This window comes from Indicator indicator, chromosome 3 (genome assembly GCF_027791375.1).
Source record: "Indicator indicator isolate 239-I01 chromosome 3, UM_Iind_1.1, whole genome shotgun sequence".
NCBI classification, from domain to species: domain Eukaryota; kingdom Metazoa; phylum Chordata; class Aves; order Piciformes; family Indicatoridae; genus Indicator; species Indicator indicator.
Genome location: NC_072012.1, coordinates 42,560,285 through 42,582,837, shown reverse-complemented (window position 1 = coordinate 42,582,837; position 22,553 = coordinate 42,560,285). Strand labels below are relative to the sequence as shown.

The 22,553-nt window shown below is 43.4% G+C and overlaps 1 protein-coding gene across 2 annotated transcripts in view; it reads right to left on the bottom strand.

The window, feature by feature from the left end:
• SRGAP1 (SLIT-ROBO Rho GTPase activating protein 1) overlaps nt 1–19,973 on the bottom strand; it is a 150,484-nt gene extending 130,511 nt beyond the window's left edge. For both annotated transcript variants that reach the window (XM_054399911.1, XM_054399912.1), the window contains exon 1: nt 19,907–19,973. In XM_054399911.1, the coding sequence (XP_054255886.1) occupies nt 19,907–19,973 (67 nt within the window). The remainder of the gene's footprint in view (nt 1–19,906) is intronic.
• Between the last annotated feature and the right edge of the window lie 2,580 nt (nt 19,974–22,553).

Below are 22,553 nucleotides of genomic sequence, written 5' to 3'. Positions count from 1 at the left end.
CAGAAGGCTGGGAGGCAAAGGAAGTAAAAATCTACATGAGAGAGCTAGGAAAGTTTTAGTAACTAAGGTTAAAAAAAAAATATATCAAGTCATTTGACAGTTGAATTTTTGAGCATGCTCAAGCAATGTTTTTTCACTTTATTAAGCACATAATTAAGCTCCTCTCACGTAACAAGAATCCCTGTATCCCAGTCACATGTAAGATGTTGGTAAAAGGATTTCTGGCCAACCCGGTGAGGAGAGCTTTCAAATTGGTTGTAAAACTACAACCCAGTGAGGAAGGGGACAGCATAATGTGGACAAATGTAATCAACAAAACAGGGCTGAAGAGGAACCACCTCAAGCGTATGAACAAGTACCCACAGGAACAGTATTATGGGGAAGTTCACACCTAGTGTGCAATCAGTATGACTGGGATACTTCTCTGACATGCCTGTACGCTAGTATTTGCAGTATAGAGAACAAATAAGGATTTAGAGGTTTGACTGTTAGAAGGACAGCATGCCATGGCACAAGCAATCCATGAGGTCTCTGATAATAGCTTCCTGATGTAGGTGATCCAGGAGCCAATGAGAGGAGATGCTCTGTTGGACCTCATACTTAAAAATGAGCTGGCCAGGCACATGAGGGCTGGCATGGTCATAGCTGTAATGACCATGAGATGATGGAGTTCAGGATCATATGAAGACGTAATAAGACAAGCAACAGGATCACAGCCCTGGACCTCAGGTGTGCAGGCCTGCTTAGGACATGCTAGCAGCCTGTGGGATACTGTCCTTGAGAGAAAAGCATCTAAGACAGCTGGTTGATTTTCCAGAATCACTTCCTCAAAGCTCAAGAATGGTGTGCCCTGACAAGCAGCTTTCCTTTCCCAGAGCCTGACCAAAAGTCCAGCGAAGTCAATAGCAGCTTTCTTCTGAATTTAGTGAGTTTCGATTAGGTGCTTTGAAGAAAGCACTCTCCTGATAGGGAAGGGAGGAGGCTGTAAAGTACTCAAAAAGATAGGAAATTAGGGGAATGGACTATCTCAAGCCATGTCCTAGAGCTCTTCTACCCAAACAAGGAACAGAATCAATTGTTTCCCAGACAACAGCAGTCTTTTGTCATTGTTGGATGTGGCATTTAAGCTGCAGAGGACAGGCACAGGACAGATAGTCTGAGCTTCATCACAACCACCTTGTTAAGGTGTTCCTTTGAAAAATTTATTTGGAGACAGAAGATTATTCCACTGTCTCATTGCACATAATAAACCAGGGAACATTAGATAAGCCAGTGCAAAGGAAAACCAGCCTCTAATCTGCCAGGCTTCCTCTTACCAACATCTGTTGGGGAGAGAAGACTGTAGTTTGTATTTTTGCCAAAGGTCATTTCAGAGAGAAATTAACAAACCCTTGAAGCTCCTACATATTATTCACAAAAGGTCCCAGTTTTATAATTTATTGCACAATGGCAATTTGCTGAAGCTGCGCAGAAGGCTGACTTCAAGACCTTGTCAACACAATGCACATCCCAGAACAGACCAGAAAAGATTTATCGTCAATTCTTCATGTTTAAAGGAAATACCACATTGTATTTAGAGCATACAAACCAAGTGCAAAGATGAGTAAAAGGAGAGCGCAGTTACAACCTAAACCCAAAATATGGCAACAAGATAAAACACTGCTACTAATTTTACGTTGCAATAAAAGTATTTCCTGTATCAAAAATTAAAGTGAACAAGAAAACCCCAAACCAAACAACTGAATAAGTTGAAAAATATTTCCCTAAAACATCTTGACTCAGATGCCCAGAGATGTGGAGAAGCGGAGTCTTATTTTAAGAGCTTCCCAAGTAAAAATTACTGGTTTACTGTAAACTCAGCACTTAACTTTGTAAACATATGTGCTGCTTCCAAACTTCCTCTATCCCATCCATTGTTGTATTTATTTATCTGATTTAATGCAAGTTTCTTGCACACAAAGCAAAAAAAGAATGCAGTTGAAACTCCTGTACTAATTAAAGGTTTCTTTGTTCTATTATGAACCTTACTTGACTACTCAATACTATTGCCCAGAAGAACAATACATATTTAAATCTCAAATCCCCACAAGGGAAGAAGGTCCATTTTGAGCTCTGCAGTAACTATAACAAACTGGCTTGGGGACAAAACACTACTTAAAAACAAAACAAAACAAACAAAAAACTCCACCCCAAACTAATCTAAACTTTATTCCTGATTCTTAACACTCCACACCCTATACCCACTTACCTTTAAATTTCTAACATTTTGTAGAGGGCAGCTGACTCCTGTACCAGCTCATCAACTCTGAACTGTGAAAAGGGTAGAAGAAAATGGTAGAACTAACGCTATTGAGACAGAGTTACTAAGAACAAGTGTCAGAACACATCCTGCTTTGGCAGAGAGGTTGGACTCAGTGATTTTCAAAAGGTCCCTTCCAACCCCTACCATTCTTTGAACATACCACAGGATTAGCACTATCGCTCGTGACACTTTTGCAAACAAAAAGAGACCTCCATGAACAGCTACCTTCCACAGAAACTCTAGCTCTGAAAATCACAGGATGTTAGGGGTTGGAAGGGACCTCTGGAGATCTTCGAGTCCAATCCTCCTTGCCAGAGCAGGGCTGTACAATCTAGACAGGTCACACAGGAATGCATCCAGACAGGTCTTGAAAGTCTCCAGAGAAGGAGACTCCACAACCTCTCTGGGGAGCCTGTTCCAGTCTTTTGTGACCCTTACAGTGAAGAAGTTCTTCCTCATGTTGAGGTGGAACTTCCTGTGCTGTAGTTTAAATCCATTGCCCCTTGTCCTGTCACAGGGCACAAGTGAGCAGAGGCTGTCCTTTCCTTCTTGACACCCAGTGCTCATCTATTTATAAACATTTATTAGATCCCCTCTCAATCTTCTCCTACTCCAGACTAAAAAGCCCCAGGGGTCTCAGCCTTTCCTCATAAGGCAGGTACAGGACAGCAGTTTTCATACTGTATTTTGCACTCAAATATAAGTGACCAACAACCTCATCCCACTCGAAATAAATGCATGACTTACTTTTCCAGCTCCACTTTCTGTAAGAAACCTGTAGACACAAGCCTGTGGCTAACTGAGCTATTTATCCTGCAGAATGAGAAAGAAGCACAATACCAACATGACTTTTAAGTTCCATAGGTGGAAGCCACTGAACATCACCTTATAAATTTGCAGATGTCTGTGGTGGTGTCCAGTTCTGTTCAGGGGCAAAATATAATTCAGGAGACCCACAAGAGAAATGCCTTACAACTTCTCATTCTTTTCTTGAACAAGCATTTTACCCTTACTGTGACGGTTTGAAACCGTCTTTTTAATTTTTCCTTGCAAGGTTCAGAACAGAGAAAGTGAAAGAGTGTAAATAAGTCACTATTGGGTGTAAGAAAGCAAAATACTGATTATTCTAAACACTTCCATTGGATAGACAGAAATGTTTAAGAACTATTACCCAAAACAAAGTGGGCACTCTGCACATTCTGCGTTCGGCAGTGGGGGCAGTTGCTGGGCTGTCTGGCTGCTGTTTCTTCTTCTCTTCTGGCTGAAGATAACACACTGACCTTGGCAGCTAAGTTAACAACTTTCTGCTCTAACTAACTCTGCTTTCTGTCCAAGGGGGTATGGGGGGGAAGCTCCTGGGAGAGGGAGGCCCCTTTGGCAAGGGTCCCCTTGGGGGGAAGCAAAGGGAGATCGGTTGTGATTTTCTGTTGATTGTATACATTTGTAAACGTTGTGAATTTTGTATATTTGTACATATTCGTTGCATTTCATCATAGATTGTAGATTCTGCTTTGTAAATACAGCTTTCATTTGCTTCCAGACTGGGCTAGCCTGGTTATTGTTGGTGGGGGGGGGAATTTCAGCTCACACTGACACACCTCCCACACATGACAGGCACGATCATGATACAGGCAAGTGTGCATTCAGTAAAGGGACAGCATTTGCAACCTGTCCCCATCCATATAATGTGGCACACACAAGTCCTAATTAAGTGACATGCATTTTATGTCATAGGACAACAGTATATTTAGCCACAACAGGAGGAGGGCATGTAGGGTCATGAGGAAGCGGGACAGAAAGCAAAATCTTGGCCACCAAATAACAGAAAAAAAAAGTTTGAAAAAAAATCATTGTAATAATAACTTGGCCCACAGCCTGCCCCCAAATTCCACCTGGAGCAGCTCTCTGGCTGGAGGTGATTCTGATAAACTGGACTATGCTTGTTAAAAGAAAAAAGAAGTTAAAAAAAAATTAAAAACCCTACCATATTGCTCTGTATTTTATGCAGATACAGACACTCATAATATTCAGAAACACCATCCTGTCACCAAAGTACCCTAGGCAAATATTTGGGGAAATGTAATGCCACATCTGTAAAGCAACTCAGCAAACTTTTCTGAAATATGAGGAGCATTTTACTATTAACACAACTTTTGCTCATGAGGCAAAAGTCACTCTCTCCTCATTCAATCTTCTGTGGAACCTTCATTCCGTCAATATTGTAATTTCACAGCTAAACATATTAATAGGGTCATAAATATTCAGATTATGTAATAAAGACAGTGAAAGCAGACTATAAAATGCTGCTAACACTCATTTACAGCAGCTGGGAAGGCCCTGCCAAATGTTGTTTTACATAACAGGTCATGACGCTCTGACTGCATTAAGCTTTCTGATCACTCTTCCTTTATCTGCTATGATTTTGAACACAATATGAGACAACACAGGCTAACCAGTGGATTTAGAAGCCCTTTTGAGCACACCAACATTTCAAAGGTTTAAAAGATTAAAATATTTAAAAGATCCTTGTGGTTACTAACATTTTTGCTTTTGCATTTTATAGTGCAGACACCAAAGTGCCATTCACATCATTTATCTGCATTAGCTTCACAATTCAGCACTTCCAATAAACTTTAAAAGTGAGTTTATTTTATTGTACTGTACTTAAGGTAAGCTATATGCAAAAAAAAAAAAAAAAAAAACCCAAACAAAAAAACCCACAAACATTTCCACTATAGTTTTCTCAAGGCTTCATGAGTACTACTGAAACATTCTGTAATGTGTGTGTAATCCTGTCCACAACCTACATTCACTTTGAGAGTTGCATCAAAATCAGGTGACAGCTCTTGCCTTGCTTCAGTATATTCTGCATTACATCTGTTTTGTTTTGTTTCAAAACAGCCTTTTCCACACTTTGAAGTCAGGATTCCCAAAGCATGGGTCAGATGCTACAAGCTCTCAGGAAAGCATCAGCCAGGCACATGGACTGTGGGACTAGGTCAGAATGTTTTACTGCAAAAAACGATGACTCACAGTTTGATTCATTCGTTCTGCACATTTCAATGCCAAAATTAAGCCAAATCCTGCAGACATTTATGGAGATTAGTAGCCTTGGGAAGGTTAAACGCTCTGGTGAGGTCAACAAATTCATGTGTGTAAAGTAAACAAGGCTGCACCTAACAGGACACACATGGCAGCTACTACACTGCTTGTGAAAGCAATACCGCTCCATTCATTCCTCCAGCCCTGCATTCGTTAGCAACTATTCAGAGCACTGAATGCGTTACAAAGCCTAATGCTTTAACTGACTGAAATTTTACAGCAGTGTGGAGCTCGAGCTTTTTTCCGTAGCCAAGGCTCATTAGAGAGAACTGACATGTCTATACACAGATAGAGGAGTTTCAGCAGCACCTAGTAGCAGCTCCAGCTCAACCCCATTCCATCTGAGGCAGTGCTTCAGCAAGAACTACCTCACCACTTGGGAAACTACAAGTTAAAATGAAGGAGAACTGACTAATTACCAGATGTTGGCAAAAACCTTAGCCATCACAGGAAAAATAAAATTCACAAAGGGAAACACCAGTTTCATCAATACTCATTCAGCATTGTGAAGTCTGCATCAATTACAAAGAACTCAGTACCCAGCTTTTAATTTGAGAAAGGCTACCTTCAATCATTTCTGAAGACTCTTGTCAGTGCTTTCAGTCACCTGAAATTAAGATCTCTCTTCACATTAAATTAAGTGTTGTTGCCCAAATTAGAGCAGCTCTTGTCCCAGACTTGGAGAAAGAGAGGCCAGAAGTGCTTTTTTCCCCGCTAAATTAAGTCTGTTTGCACAAGAACTAGAGAAGAGGTATGTCTTCACAAAAATCACAGGCTCCCAAGGTTCAAACAGGTAATTCCAAGGTTATAAACACATTGTAATGGGAATAATGGCCCATGGGGCCTTAGTTACAGGTCTGAATCTCCACTGCACTATACAACGTGGAAGCTGTAACTCAAATATATCTCTTTCAGGTCACCTTGCAAATAGACCTAAAATCATGAGGTTCCTCAACCAGAGGTAGTTCCATGTTCTCACATACTACTGATAGCTTAATGAATGGAGAAAAAAAATTACAAAGATGATATCTAAAAATAATGTGGAAATAAATTTACTTTCAAATACCCTAATGCAAGCAATGTTAAGGTAAAGCAAAATCACAATCTCTGCAAGTCAGATGTTACAGCTGGGAGAACAGATTACATACAGTTAGGGAACTGAGGTTTCTGTTATGTCACACATGTTCTACCTCCTTATTCACAGTATCTCTAATAAGCTCATAAGCATCTTCTTACCCAGGAAGAACTGCTACTGATCCAGGATGCATTAGCTATTAATTTCATACAGCAGTCAGCTTCCTTTATTAAAAACAAAAAACCAAACTTCCTTTATTAAAAACAAACAAACAAACAAGCAAAAGGTTATCAAGTGACTAGTTAGATAAAATACCAGGTAACTAGAGTGGAACGCAGAACAGAATCAAGAACAACCCATTCTTTCCAACACAAAACAAGTCAGTGTGCAAATTCAGAAAGGTTGAAAAGAATTTGGATTTTTCCAACTTCTTGCCTGATTCTGAGCTATGGTACTTTGCATACAGCTGTACAAACAACCTGACTTCACCACATACATCTGAAGTAGTACAAGTAAAGGACAGGCATGTTACTGCACCCAAGTAAAGCCCAGTACCTACAAGTACCTTGGCTTTTTGATGTACTGTCTGTTGCCCTTCAGAGTAGTTCTATAAAGCAAATAACCTGACCAACTGCCATGACTGACAAAGAGGTCTTCAGGTTTCCTTCATCTTACAGATAGATTAATGAAGTGTAATCATTCACCTCTAGTCACTAAACCCCTGAACATTCACCACTATTTGGCTAACAACTGCAGGCTTACCTCCGTAATATTTCCAGACCCACTCCCCTTTCTTTTCTCCTTAAATATCAGTTAAGGTAATTTTTTCATACTGAAAAAAAAAACCCAAACCAAACAAACAAAAAAACCATAACCAAACCTATTCTTCACAGATATGAAAAAAGTCAGCAATATTTGCAGAGGAAGTTTTGGATGGCTACAATGAAAGCAGTTTGTGAATCTGCAACTCAGACAAGTAGGAAGCAAAATCACCATGTGACAGAGGACTGAATGTACTGTATGAAAGGAGACCTGGGAGAAAAAGGTTCATGCAAAAAAAACATTAATTTGTGAACCTTTCAAATAACTGATAAAACAATTTTTTCCACAGATTGTCTGTAAAGCCAGAGACAATCGCCAAAAATTGCCTTAGAAACTGGTTGGGTAGTAAGGATTAATAGGAAAAAGTTTGGGGTTTCTTCTGTATATTGTATGACCACAAATAAGACCAATAAATAAGGTATCCTCTGAATACTTCCTCCTCCAGTTTAATAAAGTATACTTAATTTAGAATGGTCACACAAATACCCCAACCCTACAGCCCTTCTTTTCTTTTTTAAAAAACTAGAGCAGGAACACACACTTGGAGGAACACGTAGTGAGTCTCTTATCTCTCAGGTAACTGCCCCTAACTACCAGGCAATGGACTCACTCTGTAAATAATTAAGTATTCACTAAGTCTGGGAAAAAGCAGGAGAGCTTCAACAAACAAGAAAACTGGAAGACTTGTCCCAGAAAACTGTTCCCTAGTTGTCAGAAGAGTCACTTGCAAGGTGGGAGACTTGGATTCAAGATAAGTAAGACTGGCATAAGGCAATAAGGTGTGAAACCAGGCAAACGCTCTGATCACCAGGAAGGATGCACTGATCAGATTTCTCATTCCATACATATTTCCAGGTGGCTCAGCAAAAGAAGATAACATTTTTAGGTTTTCTCTGATGGCAACTCAGATGACATCCGCATGCATGTGGCCAGCACTTATGTCTTGCCTCTGCCAGCTGGAGGCAAGACAGTTTCTGGTCTATAAATAAGGGAACTATGTTAGTGAGATGCCGTGTTTCAAATTGTGACTCCTGTAAACAGTCTGCAGAACAAACACGTAGGCCAGTATATGCATTGCATAAACATACCCACAGACACCTCTGAAGTTAGACAGCAGCCAAATGGAGAAACTAAACATGGTATCTGAAAGGCAAACACAGGAGCTAGAGTTCTTTTATGTATTTAATCCCATGGGATATTTTTCACCCTAAGCCACTTTGAGCCCATATGGAAAAAAGCGTGAAAATTGCTGTTGTAGTCTGGAAGTGTGTTCTCACAGGGCTGAGTGGAGACCTCCCTTGTTACAGAGGCCATCCCACAACTGCACAGAGATAGACTGAACTGGCAGACGGGCCACCAGCAAGGCATCTGCTTGGTATCTGCTTGAACAGTCCCTCTGCTGACCCATCATCTCTCACAAGTAACCCATTACTTTGCTAGTCAGGGTGGTGCATTTTGGAGGAATTACACTTGGGCTCTTATTTTTACTAATTTTGCCTTTTTTGTATGAAAAAGGTGGGTTTCTTACTCAGCATATCAAATCAGTTACCAGACATTGTCAAGAAAGGTCTCCCAGAGATTTTCTGAAAGACTGGAAAAAGCTGCTATGTACATTTTACACACGTTAGCTGCTTGGTCTTTGGTGGTCAGTTATCCTTGCTCTTTCACCAGCCTCTCAGCACTACATAGAATCATAGAATTGTCAGGGTTGGAAGGGACCTCAAAGATCATCTAGATTCAATACCCCTGCCATGGGCAGGGACACCTCAAACTAGATCAGGTTGACCAGAGCCACATCCAGCCTGGCTTTAAAAACTTCCAGGGATGAGGCTTCCACCACCTCCCTGGGCAACCTGTTCCAGTGTCTCACCACCCTCATGGGGAAGAATTTCTTCCTAACATCCAATCTGAATCTACCCATTTCTAGTTTTGCTCCATTCCCCCTAGTTCTATCACTACCTGACACCCTAAAACGTCCCTCACCAGCTTTCTTGCAGGCCCCCTTCAGATACTGGAAGGCAACGATAAGGTCTCCTTGGAGCCATAGTTCTACTCTCCAGCCTGAACATGCTTCATTGCAGCCCAGTGTCATATACATACACTTCACCAGAGTTTCTTTAGACATGAAAGTAATTTCATACAAAAATGTGCTCATGTTTTCTGTATAGTAGGTACAGTCAGCCTGTCAGTATGCACATAATTCAGTATTCACTTCCCCTTGCTCTGCTATGTTAGCAGGTAGGAGCAGCACTGGAGCCCTGCTCAAATACAGATTGTTTTTTTGTCTGCAGTGTTACCATAGAGAAAAATGTGAAAAAGTTAACTTAAGTACCAGTGACATTTCCACAGGACTACATAACTGACTCCCTTAAGCATGATTATTCAGAATGGGTATCACGATAACACATTAAAATCTTGGCAGAAGATACTTGAAGCAGTAAGAAATCTCAAGGAAGGCCTGGAGAAAAAAACAAACAAACAAAAAACGACAAAAAAACAACCACCTTAACTCTCACACCCCATAATCTCTCTGGCTGAAACAAGTTTGTTGACAGAGAGCCATCTCTCTAGACTCTGGTGAAGGTCAGTAACTTCAGTCAGGTACCAGGAACAGGATGATGTGAGATGCTCCTGGCTGCTTGTTTCTCAAAAAGGTAACACAATCAAGTTTGTCAGGGGTAGCACATTCCACTATCCCACAGGTAAAGACAGCAGTGGGACACTGTTCAAGAACCATGGAATTTGACCCACAACTACAGTATCATAGCATCAGAAGTGGCTGGCAATTAAAGGATTACAATATAGTCAACAATAATCCGATGATCTCAGCACACAGACTGCTCAAAGCAGGCTGCCACAGAAGCAGTGATGCCAGGCATGCACTCACTGCCACCAGGGTCCTCCTCAGCACCTGAGAGGACAGGAAGCCCTAGCTATGAACTGCTACATGCACTGGGTTCCTTCACCTCTTCTGCACTGGGGGTCTTCTCCCACAGTGCACGTGGTTGCAACTTTCAATGCAAGGGTATCTGAGAACATTAACACTTCTGTTCTATTTTCTGTCATGACATTAAGAATCTCACTAATTTTATGCACTGTTACTTGGAAATTAGGAAGGCACAAATACATTAAGGCTACCTTAAAAACGGCACATAATGCACACAACCCTACTACATTGGGTCTTAACCTCAAGTAGTCTGTTGAGCAGCAAAAACAGCATAGCAATCAAGTTCTTAAACATACCAGTTAGCCCTTTGCAACACAAAACAAACAAGCTAGCTTTCCACTACACAGTTGGTTCTTGATGGAGCTGATTATTATTTATGCCAAGAATGTAGAGATTCCAATTGCCACTTATACAAAGCACCTATGAACAAGAGTTAATAGACTTTCATTCCTACTTATCATCAAATTATTGAGTTGCAAGAGGAAAAACATGCTGTGCCATCTAAACATGACTTCGGTGTGTAATAAGTATCCTATAATAAGGGTGGGAAGTTTTTTCTTTTTACTATAGCTCTCGAAGGCCTGCATAAATACTGTCAAATGAGTAAGACTAACTTTCTGACTATCAGCTTAGTCAGGTTGCTTTGATACAGAGGCTTGTATTGCAGCATATCTAGCAAGCAAGGAGAACAATGACTGGAGATACCAGACAGCTATCTGACACAGTGCCCTGAACTACCAGGAATATAAAACTTGAAGGAAAGGGACTATGTGGATCAAGTCCAGTCTGCTCTTACCACAAGAAAACCTATCTTACAATCTTTACTAAGAGACTACTTACTGGACAATTGGCATCTTGAGAAAAAAAAAGTTACTGATGAAAAGACTAAAGCGAGGATGTTTTTCAGCAGAAGCGGCAGGATAATAGATCTTCTTGCATTATAGTATATATATAAAAAGTCACTTCTATACCTTTCAAATTCTCTATTACCCTCTAGAACGGTAACTTAATTGTTGAGTTAGAAACTTTCGGTTCAGATGCCTGCTCATCTTGATGCTGAATGAACATGTTTTATCTTGTCTCTGACCAAATGCTTTAGATTTTATGTTGGTTTTTTTTTTAAGAGAAGAGAGGATAAACAGAGTCAGAGGGGGAAAGCAGAGAACAGCAAGGCTTGAAAGAAGACAGGTTGTTAAAAGAACAGAGCCATACAAGAGCTATCACTGAATCTTATTAGACTTCTGCAGTACTCTGTAAACATGAGCAGATTCCTCTCATTTTCAGCAAGCAGATAACTCTGGAATCAGCTAGAACAGTAGAGACTGGTTTCTTTCACCATATGAAAGAATGTACATTGCACAGTGAAAGGCTATTTGCACATCTCTTTATTGAGTTTAACACATGACCAGAGCAAAGCCAAAAGTCTGCACCATTCCACTTCTGGTACCTCGAAAGAAACAACTAAAGGCAGTATCTTGAAGACTCCCGACACAAGACAGCACCAACAAACTTCTAGCAGACCCTACACATGGAGCAATTCAGACGAGTAAGCACTGAGTCACATAAAGAGTCTGGACAGTCCATTTACATGAATCTGCAAGTAGTCAGTTACATTTCCCACAACAGCTAATTATGTGAAGGGTTACAATCATTACTTCCTGGAGGTCATCATTTGGTAAGCCAGCCATATTTGCTTTTTATTATGAATACTTAACAAGAAATACTACACCTTAAGTGTTCTAATTTTTTTTTTTTTTTTGTAAATTCTATTTTACAATCAAACACATGATTTTATGTCTAGTATATTTTGAGAAAGTTTTGGCTAATATGCTAATGCAGCTCCCTTGTCTGCTTGTCAGCACTTCATCTGTAATGGGAAGTCTCGTGAGGTTGCAAATGAAACTCAGATAGGCTCTATCAGTCAATAATGCATAACATTACAAAGTTAATAGGGATATTCTGGTGAATCTGTGATCATACTTCTAAGCAAGTTCTACTGAAACTTTTTCTAGAAAATTATAGACAAAGAAAAGCTTCTTTCCCCTTCTTACCGCTGTAATTAAAAGCGACCACCCAGATGCTATGACCAAGGTAAATGCAGGTTAAGTACCCACACACCTTCAGAGGGTCTTCATTACAACCACATCAACTACACTGTCCTGCACTGGATAAATTTAGAATTTAATGACACAGGTCACCCTTAATTCTTTCCACAGATATAATTATTACAGAGTCAAATCATAAAGCATATGCTTTTCCCAGAGCATTTTCTGAAAGCATTTAGTGGTTTTGCTAGTGTTTGTTTCCTATAGATTTTTCTGCTATAGGAGGCTGGGCCTTTTTCTTGCCCCAATGTTTGAAATGAAAGACCGCGGAGAGCACCTTCTCTCCCTTCCGGCAACATCTACTTCATTTACATACACCTACATCTGGGATAATTTTATTGTGCCAACCATGAACTAGAACAAAGGCCGTCTTCTACAGAATACAAACTGTTCATTATAATGTTTGCACTCACTGACTAGCAGATAATATCTATATGCCTGAGACAGTGGCATGAACAGAGGAGAGGGGAAGCAGCTCCTGGAGAGATTTTCCTTGTTCAGTTACTAAGCTGTAAATAACAGAAAACAGCCTGAGAACACCAGCAGTTTGCCTGGACAAGATGGATTAATGGGCAGAGCATAGGTAAAAATGTAATACATCACCTTTAGCCTACCAGGTGGCTATAAACGACTTGTGACACACTTCTGTGTCTACCAGACCTTCCACAAGCTGCAGAAAACAGTAGATTCCTGAGGAAGTGGTGCCTCAGGATTACCGCTCCCATTACAGCAGATCAAAGTAAATTGTTTGTCTTAGAGCATTCCCACAGGACCAGGCCACCACACAAACTTGCCTGAACAGCCTGCAGTTGTTTAAGCCTTGGAAACAAAGGAAAAAGAGCAGTGATAACCAAGTTCTTAGGTTTTGGCACCAGATACAATCTTGGTAATGTAAAATACACACAGCAGTCTTCCTGTTCAGCCAACTCTGCCCCTTAGCCAGGAGTGGGTCCCCATGCTCTCAGCAAAGGCTCTTTGTGATTCATCCCAAGCATGTGCTACTACACAGCCCACCAGCCTCATTTCTGTTAGTGGTACCCAAGCAGCAACAGCAGCCATTGCAGATTCAACCACTGCCTCCAGTTTTCAGCTTCTGCTTTTCCTCTGTGTGTGCACATACATACATACTACCCCTATATAACCTTTTCAACCTTGGCATGGTGCCTAAGAAGTGGGGAAGAACAGGACACAAAGTAACTTCAGGCAGAACAGGCTATTCATGACTCACAGCTCCCAGGCTGACCAGTGCTGAGTGAGGCCAGACAGCCTTGCCTTAGACATGGCCAGCACTTGATTGAATCAGCCCAGACTGCTAAGAGCAGAGAGCACAGGGGGGTCCAAGAAAAGTCAGGTCAGCAATTGGTAAGAAGGAAGAAGCCAATCGTGGAGTAAATGCTGCCATGAGACTAAAACCTTCAGGAAGCAGAAGGGACAGCACACAGGGCGCAAGGAGCCCTGGTACACGTTTAGACTAATCACTCACACACAAAAACAAACCCCCACGCTACAAAGCCTATTTTGCTACCTGAAAGCCAAGCAGTAAGAGTAGATTAGACTCTAATAGGGATTAATACAAGTTAAGGTAGCACTGACTTCCACCATGTCCAGAAAGGTTAGACACAGCATGACAGCTGGATGTAGCAGGAGCTTGGAAAAAAAGGTAAAGGAAAGAACAAGAGCCACAAGAGCTTCACCTGACACCTGTCTGGCTCCATTTGTACTCTCCCTCACGTCCAGCCCTGTCCAAAACAGAGATTAGACATGCTGCACTGTCAGGTCATGGTCAGTGATTTCTAATAGGCTGTGTGATGGTCAGCAGGGGATTTCTTATCCAGTTTCAACAGCACTGACCCACTTTTTCCAGTGCTACCATCCATCATGTCTGACTGACAAGGAGACTACTTTTCACAAAAGGCAAAAATCTAACCCAAGTGAAGTTTGAGACAGAAAATGAGATGAAATTCAGATCCCATCCTGACTTACCACAGCCATTTGAAAGCTATAAGTATTATTTTATTAGCATCCAGGACTTCAGTTCATTAAAAAGTGACCAATAAAAGATAATTACAGGAAATTAAATGAACCTTACAATAATTTAAAACATTGCTCTGCAACAGCCAAGCTTCACACAAAGTACACCCAGGCAGCAAAAAAAAGTCCCAAAGAAGTGATCATGAAGGGACATAGACTTCTTCAGAGTCAGAAGTGAGTTAAAGCTTTCCATGGGACTAACCAAAAAAAAGTGCAAGTATATGCAAAATGTACAAATTCAGTATGTATTATGATTGCCATATTGCCAGAAAGAAACATTGGTCAGACAATTCGTTCATTGCTTGCCTTTTCATGTGTGTTATAGCAGTTGGGACTTTACTCACATTTAAACTGAAGTAAAATAATAAAGTTTCACTGCAGTGCTGGGATACATCAGCTACAGAGTGTGGTCAAACCATGAAAAAAGTCTCCTGACTGTTGGCCATATTTTCAAAAAGGTACCAAGAAAACCTTTGGGTTTTTTTCTTTCATTATATAGGAAGACTAAGAGGCCAAAACCTCTGAAGTTGGCTTTTTGTTGGGCTTCCCCCATCCCCCAATTAATATGGCATAGGGTATTAAACTAAATGAGTTCCTTAGTTTTCCTTCCAAGAAAACTATGATAAAACTACTGAATATGTAGATAAAAAACAAACCACCACCACCAAAAAAAAAAAAAGATTGTTCAGTTTATGACTGAACTATCTAAACCTAAGTATACTTCCTCCTGTTGAATAGTCAACTAAAAACTCATTGACATTTACCTGGAAAACTTAATTTTGTACTCTGAAGGAAAGAATCAGAGAGCAGGGAAAAAGCAGTGGGAGGGGGAAGGTAAGGAATTATCCTTAATTAGCCTGTCTCTTGAACAACCTGTAACACCAACTGAAAAACAGCACAGAGAACAATATCCTTTCTGTGTAAGACAAACCACACTGTGGTCAAGCTCTTTGATCAGAAAAATTTCTACTGACCCACACTTTATAAACTTGAACTTTGGAAACCGGCATCTCTTCAACTAAATTCTGGAAAATAAAGCTCGAAAATTCTGGTGTCATCTAAGGCACCACGTTTTTCATTAAAAAGATGTTTTTCAAAATAGTTATCAGAAAAGTTCACTAAAATGTCAACCCAATTTGTATTACAGAACTCAGCCCTTCCTCATAGGCTTCTGTTTTTTTAATTCTAGATTGTTTTAATTTGAAATAAATTGAAATTCAGTTTCACAAATCAGAAGTTCCATTTTCCATAAAAATGAATTAGTGAATTATACAGAGTGCTAACAAGTTGTTTCTGGTGGAAAATAGGAGTATTTGGTGCTGAAGATGATGTTGCAAAATATTGATGTCAGGGAAGAGTCTCCTTGCTTTTGGGCTGGTATTTCCACAGTCACTTACACCTGGAAAATTAAGGTTGGAAAAGGAAGCATCTAAGTGGCTCTTTCCTCACTTCTTTTCAGTTGGAGATGCAGTTGCATAGAAAGGGTCAAGAGACTGTTAAACTCCAAAGATCCTCAACAGATCAAATCACACAGAGGACCTCACTGAACAGACAGGCCACGATTATCAGTCATCACAACGCTCACCTATTGAAAGCACATTTCTCCCACGCATTGAAGGCCAGTAAGAAGTCTTAATCAGGTAAACATGACAGTTTAACACCTGAATGACCTGAACATTACTGAGAAGCCAAATCTTTACTACTACTCTGCATTTCTTCTCCAGAGGGATAAATTTCTGAAGTGAGCCAAGTATTCAAGATCTCACTACTTCCCCCTTTAACATACCTGAGAGACCTACAAGGCCATCAGTGATTACTCCAGTATTCTTTGCTATTGTGGTCAGCTCTGTAACTTTATCAACAGATACTACTTTACATTATCAGCAATACCAAGGAGCAGATGGTCCTTAGAATACAAAAGGTAGGATAAAAATAGGCTACTATAGCAAATTGAGCTTTGAGGTTTCCAGACAACATTCCTTAACTAAATAGGGTCATGTATCAGAAAGTTAATACTCCACTCCTAATTATATTACCAATCTGTTGCTCATTTAAACAGGATTCCCTTAACTTTCTAGCTCTAGCCATATCACCCACCCCAGCTGCAAAGTTGGTAGAAAACCTACCTCTGTGACTTCAGAAGGCCTATAAAATTATCACATTCTTCAGCAAAACCCTATACAGTCTGGATTATCAGGGATAACTTAAGAAGTGATTGCATTCAGTCTGCAGAAGGTCTACAAGGCATATCACTCAAGCCATTTTAACAGTAACATAAATTGTTTCTCAGAACTGTCACAATGCTCTTGAATAAACGAACTTTTGATGCCTTTCCTAAAGGTGTTGAATTACAAAGTGAAACATCACTGAGAAGTAGGTGCTTCAGGAAAATCATCAAGTAGTACAGTCATGCTGAAAGTATTGAGATGGTTCACTTCCAATGAATAAGAGTTACGGAACCAAGCAACACGTTCCATGTGCCTTTATGTCTACAAATTAAGGTACTTATGTCATCATGATATCCTTACTCCAAAATAACGGATAGAGGTATCCATCTAGACAGATCTAACTTCACTATTAAGACATCTTTAAGAAATATCCTTCTGCTTTCTATACAATGTGTAACGAAGTGAACACAATCCTTTATTCCTACAACCGGGATAGTTCTTGACAGAAGTTAGCCTGAAGAACAGGGATGTTGCAAAGAAAAGTGCCCAAGTCAGAAGTACCTTCTTCATTTCAGTGTGACAAACAAGCAACATTTGCAGGCTTTCTACTGTTCCTGTATGACCTCTACTAAAGCAGCAGCCAATTCATTGATACTGCCAAAAGTCCAAGGAGAATATGTCAGTTCACACCACCCTGGAGCCCGGCAGAGCAATTAACATCTGTTACTGCTTCCTATTTGAGGAGTTAAGAGCAGAAAAGCTATGTGAAGAATGGCATTGGTAAATCCTCTTTTCCAAATATGGCACCATATACATACCCTACAGGCCATATGCAGTAGAGGCCCCTTTCTTCAGTACCCGTATTCAGACGTCTTACAACAGGATTTACAAACGCACACATCAGTGGTGTGGGTCTCTGAATTGCTAACTGATGTTCCGCAGGCTGGCCTCAATGCAATCGTGTAACAAAGTAAGGAATATATGGGGTGTAACACTCCTTTGCACACAACTGTCCAGATGACCTCAAATGGCTAGTTTGCTGCCAAATTGTCCACATCCTCCAGGCAACTAAACATGCCAGAAGTGAGAAATCAGCCAGCCACTGCAAACACTAGAAATCATCAGCAAAAGCACTTTGGCCACACCCTTTCTCCCATCCTAATGTATGAAATTCCAGGTAGTACATAGGAACCCGTCTTTCTGGCATTTACATTCCCTTAAAAGTTACCTTGCTGGTTAATTGCAACTGACTCCTTAGCCCTTGAACCCCCCCAACAGCAACAAGATTTTCAAGGTATCACATAATGGTATCGTCACTTTGTTATAGTATCTCTGTGCTAGCATTAAGCAGAATTATGCCTTAGCACTGACAGTTCTTGCCACCTGAAATACAATTATAGTGAGGTTGGTCAAAGAAAAAGCATCTCTGGCTACAATTTCTACCCCGGCATACTTCAAACAGCTGCTAATCCACATTTCAGGCGAGACACTTGGGATCAGACTGCACACACCCCAGATCACCACAAAGGCACAAAGAAAGTCAAAATTCCTACTAAGTCATGTTTACAAATGCCACCTCCCTCTGCAATTATGATGGAGGACTCTAAGGAGAGACAAGATACTGGAGGTATCTTTGTACCTTAATCTTTGCTGTTTATGAAATGATCTAATAAACATAGCTGAAGGGCATCATATTTTTCCTTCATTATTTAAAAGAGAAGCACAGCTAATACAGCAACTGGCTGTAGTTAGTAAAGGCTGAGGCCACAGAACCTGTAACAAATGTGTTAGGAGGCAAAGAACAGTCTGCACACTGTGCGAAGAGCTTAACATCTTGAACTTTTTTTTCTTCTCATGGATCAAGACAAACCTGCACCATCTCCATAGAGAGGCAGAAGCATCAATACTCCAAGGGCTCAATGGCAATGAATCCAACAGCTATGCGAGAGCTGTTTCAGCTCTGCCAGTGTCAAACAGACACGTGAAGCATGGCCTACCTGCCAGGTCAGAGAAGACCTCCTCAGTGCCCACCTATCTCACACTTTTTGCTTTATGCCTAACTCCCACAGTGGACCCAAAAAGATTTTAATTTGTGACAGGTATTTTTCACCAAAAGTTAAGCTTAGGAAGAAGAAAACTCAAAAACTAAAGCTTCCCTTTTAAGAGGGGAATAAACCCTGAATGAACTCCAAAAATTGTCCTGAAAATTTGGTCTCACAAGATCAAGTAAGAGGAAAAAAAAAAACCACTGTGCAATTACGGAAAGTCAACAGCAGCTGAGGAGTGGTTGCTCCCACCTTGTTACAGATACCTCGGTCTCAAGGTCTCCAGCTAACGCCTGCATGGGGCAAAAGGGCTCCTGAAGCCCACAGACCTGCATGGGGTCACGGTCTGTCTCTGCACATTGCGGAGCTGCAGGCACAGCATCAAGGAGGGTACACCCCGATGCATGAAGTGCACACCCACATCATTTTAATAAACAGAGTTCAGGTGTCGCATCGCTTTTCAGACGCTGCATTTCACGTTCACATCCATCATCCAAGCTTGCATTTATTGCAGTTTATTATGCAATTTATTCTCTGACAGCATCCAGTAGAAAATTACGTGCACCAAGAGACCCACACCCCACCGCCCGTGCTGCTACTTTCCCATCCTCTGCTCCACCCGAGACACTGGCGGAGGGGAAAACGTTAGGCGAAGAAACTCGAGGGTCTGGAAAGCAGTGGTGGTTCAAGCCAGGGTTTGCCGGTGCCGCCCTTGGCATAATAGTTGGAAGCGATACAACCAGGCGATGCAAGGCTGAAATACTTCCTGGGATGGCTGAAAGGGCTCATTCAACAGTCAAGGATAATTCTTTATTAGCCCAACACAGAAACTACAACCCTGAGGGAAGGGTGGAGGACACCAGCCATGTGCCTTAAGAAAGACGCATGGCTTACTATTGTCTCTCGCCTCAGTTTCACTGCCAAGCCTTTTTTTTTTAACTCCCCCCACCCGTGTTACCGAAGTCGGTGGAGGAAGGCAAGGTGCCCCGCTGGGGCCGAGCAGCGGACAATCGCCGCAGCTGCCGCCCGTCCCCAGCCCCCGCCACCCCCTCACACAAACGGACGCCGCTCGGAGTGCGGGGGGGAGCAGAGGCCGCCGCTCACCGCCCGCTATCTACCCCCTCCGCCCTGAAGTTCAGACAACAGGGACCGACCGCCCGGACTGCTGTGGCGGCGGGGCCGGCCTCAGCCCGCAGCCCGGGGGAAGGGGCCGGCTGTCCGGGCGGGCCGCCTGCCGCGGGGGCTCTCCCCTTCGCCGCCGCCCCGCGTCCCTAAGGCCGGGGAGGCGCCTGGCGCGCCCCGCGCTTACCTTTCACTTGACTTTCATACTCCGCTATAATCTCTTTGTCCTTTTTGAATCTGCTCGGGGTTGTCATTATCCACTCGCTTCTTCCGCTTCTCCTCCTTCTTGTCCTTGTTTTATATTATTATTATAAATTATTATATCTTCTGGAGGGACTCTCAAGTTTTATCAGGTGGCCACAAGCCTGAGTGAGCGCGGCGGCGGACGGCTGGCCCCACAGCAGCGCCGCCGGCACCGGAGGCAGCGAGTCGGGGAGGCGGCGATCAGGCTAACCCCGGCGCGGGCACCATCGCCTCCAGGCACTGCCGCCGGCAGCAACGCGGTCCGCGGCCCGGGGCCGCCACAGGGCGGGGCGGCGGAGGAGCTGCCGCGGGGCACCCGCTTCCACTAGGCGAGGGCGAGGGCCCGGCTGCTGTACCCCACCATTGTTCGCTCCCCTTACGCACCCGGGAGAGGCGAAAGGAAGGAGGGAGGGAGGGAGGGAGAGTGCAGGCGGTGGGCAGAAAGCAAGAGGCAGGCGACCGCGCTCGGCCCGTACACCAGAGGCACTAGTTACTCCTGTCGCCGCGCTCGCCTGGGTGGGGACTCGGGGCCGGCGCCCCGCCGTGACTAACCCCGGGAAGCAGCGCGGAGGCGCATGTCCCAACCCCAGCAGCGGCCGGCGTGAGGCAACAACCCCACCGCACCCTGGAGAGGTGTCTCCGAGAATAAACTTCTCCCCGCCCTCCTACCGTTCTCTCCTCCCTTCCTGCCTCCCCGCCCGCCTACCACTCCACGTTCGCTTCGTCTCTGGTGGCGCCCGCTCCGCCTCCCCCCTGCCGGCAGCCGGGGCATTAGCGCGGCCGCCGCCCACCGCTGTGCCGCGGGTCGGGCTCGCAGGCCCCCCTGACAGCCTGCCCCAGCTGCCCCACGACGGGCGGCCTAGCAGGCCCGGCGGCCTCGGGCGGGGTCGGGAGGGATGCGAAGGGGCCCCGGCTTTGCAGCCCATAGCGAGCATATGGTGGCTTCAGGGGACTGGGGTGTGAGGCGACGATATGGTGACAGAAAGCCTTTGATCCGGCGGAGAAAGTTAAAGCCCTATGCTGCCGCCTCCGCAAAGCCGTACGGGAAGAGGAAAGGCTGGAGGGGGAGAGGAGACGTGCCCTCTGGGGACCTTATTTTCTGTCGCTGTTTCTGTGGAGGCAGGGCACGGCAGTGCTGAGCGGGTTGTTGCTGCATCAGGGTGCCCAAGTGCCAGGATTCAGAGGAGTTAGAGCATGATGGCACCAAGGGGAGAGCCGTGGCCCTCAGCACAGCAGGTCTTGCTTACAGCGCCCTTGCCTGCGCGATGTTCTGCTTCAGATGCCTCTTGTTCCCGAGGGCAGGACTACCAGCACTTGAGGCACTCCCTGCAGTTTGTGGAGTAAACAAGCGAAATCCTGTGGGAGGCCATCAAAAGTGCTACTCTTTTGAACTGCTGTGCCTGGCATGTGTGGAGGCTGGACTTGTCGGATGGTCATGTTCAACGTCAGCATCAGGACAGGCTCCAGCCCTGCAAATGATGGTGCACAGCCTTTCACGGGAAGCTGGGACTGTGAGAAGGGGAATAAGGTAGTCTAGAAGGGCAGGAAGAGCTGAAGTGGGGATCATGGGGCAAGTCACCAAGGGCAAGAGGTAGCCCAGGCATGCCCTTGCTCCTGAGTGCCTGTAGCAGCAGCGATGAGGGCTGCCTCCTCCTGTGCCTGCAGAGCTGGCACCTAGCTCAGCCCTTCAGGGCTGTGAAGGATGAGCTGGCTGCCACCTCTGCAGGCAGAGATAAAGCCATGCATGCCAGGAGTCACAGTACACAAACCAAGTAGCCACACATCTGGTCCCAGGCTCTGAGCTTGGGAGTTTGCTGCAAAAAATTCAAGATGACTTCTCTGTAATTTGGCTGTATTTGAGCTTTAGTGCTATGGAGACCTGGCCCTTGGAGATCAATGCAAAGTTAACTGTAGTCATGCAGACATTTTTTGCTTGTCTTTGATTCTTATAAAGATGTTGCTTTGGTGTTGCACTCACTCATTTCCACACCTCTGCAGTAAGTCCTTTGCAGCCCACCTTTTAGTTTCATTTAAGTACCATACTCTCCCCTGCTACAGGATCAGGATAGTAGGAGTTCCTTTCCTCTTTCCCTCTTCTTTGTGATTTTATTGTGTTTCTTTCTCTTGTCCTCTCAGCACAATCTCTTTTCAGCCTTGATCCTGATTCAGATCACCTAAAGCAATCCTAGTACAGAAGGGTATTGTCTGAAGCCAATTTAACTCCAAGCTGGATGGTCAAATTACATCCCTTGAATACGAAACCCAGTCTTAAAAGAGCAATCATTTTTGTAATCCCACCCAACTCTTATTTTCATCTCAGCCTTTCATGCTCACATCTTGCCTTCTGGCTGTTCCAGTCCATCTGTTAGGCTGGGGAGAGGCTGATTTGCAAAACAGTGGGTCATGTTCCCTGGGCACATGGGCACTAGCTGGAGATTAGTTGTGAGTCTTGCCTGGTCTTGCAGAGCACGATGTCTTTTGCAAACTGTGAGGATGGAGAACGGTGGCCAAATCCCCTTATGTCCTGCAAGAAGATATGCAGGCTGGCACCTCCAGCAAGGCCCGTCCCCTTCTCCCATGCCCAAAAGCTG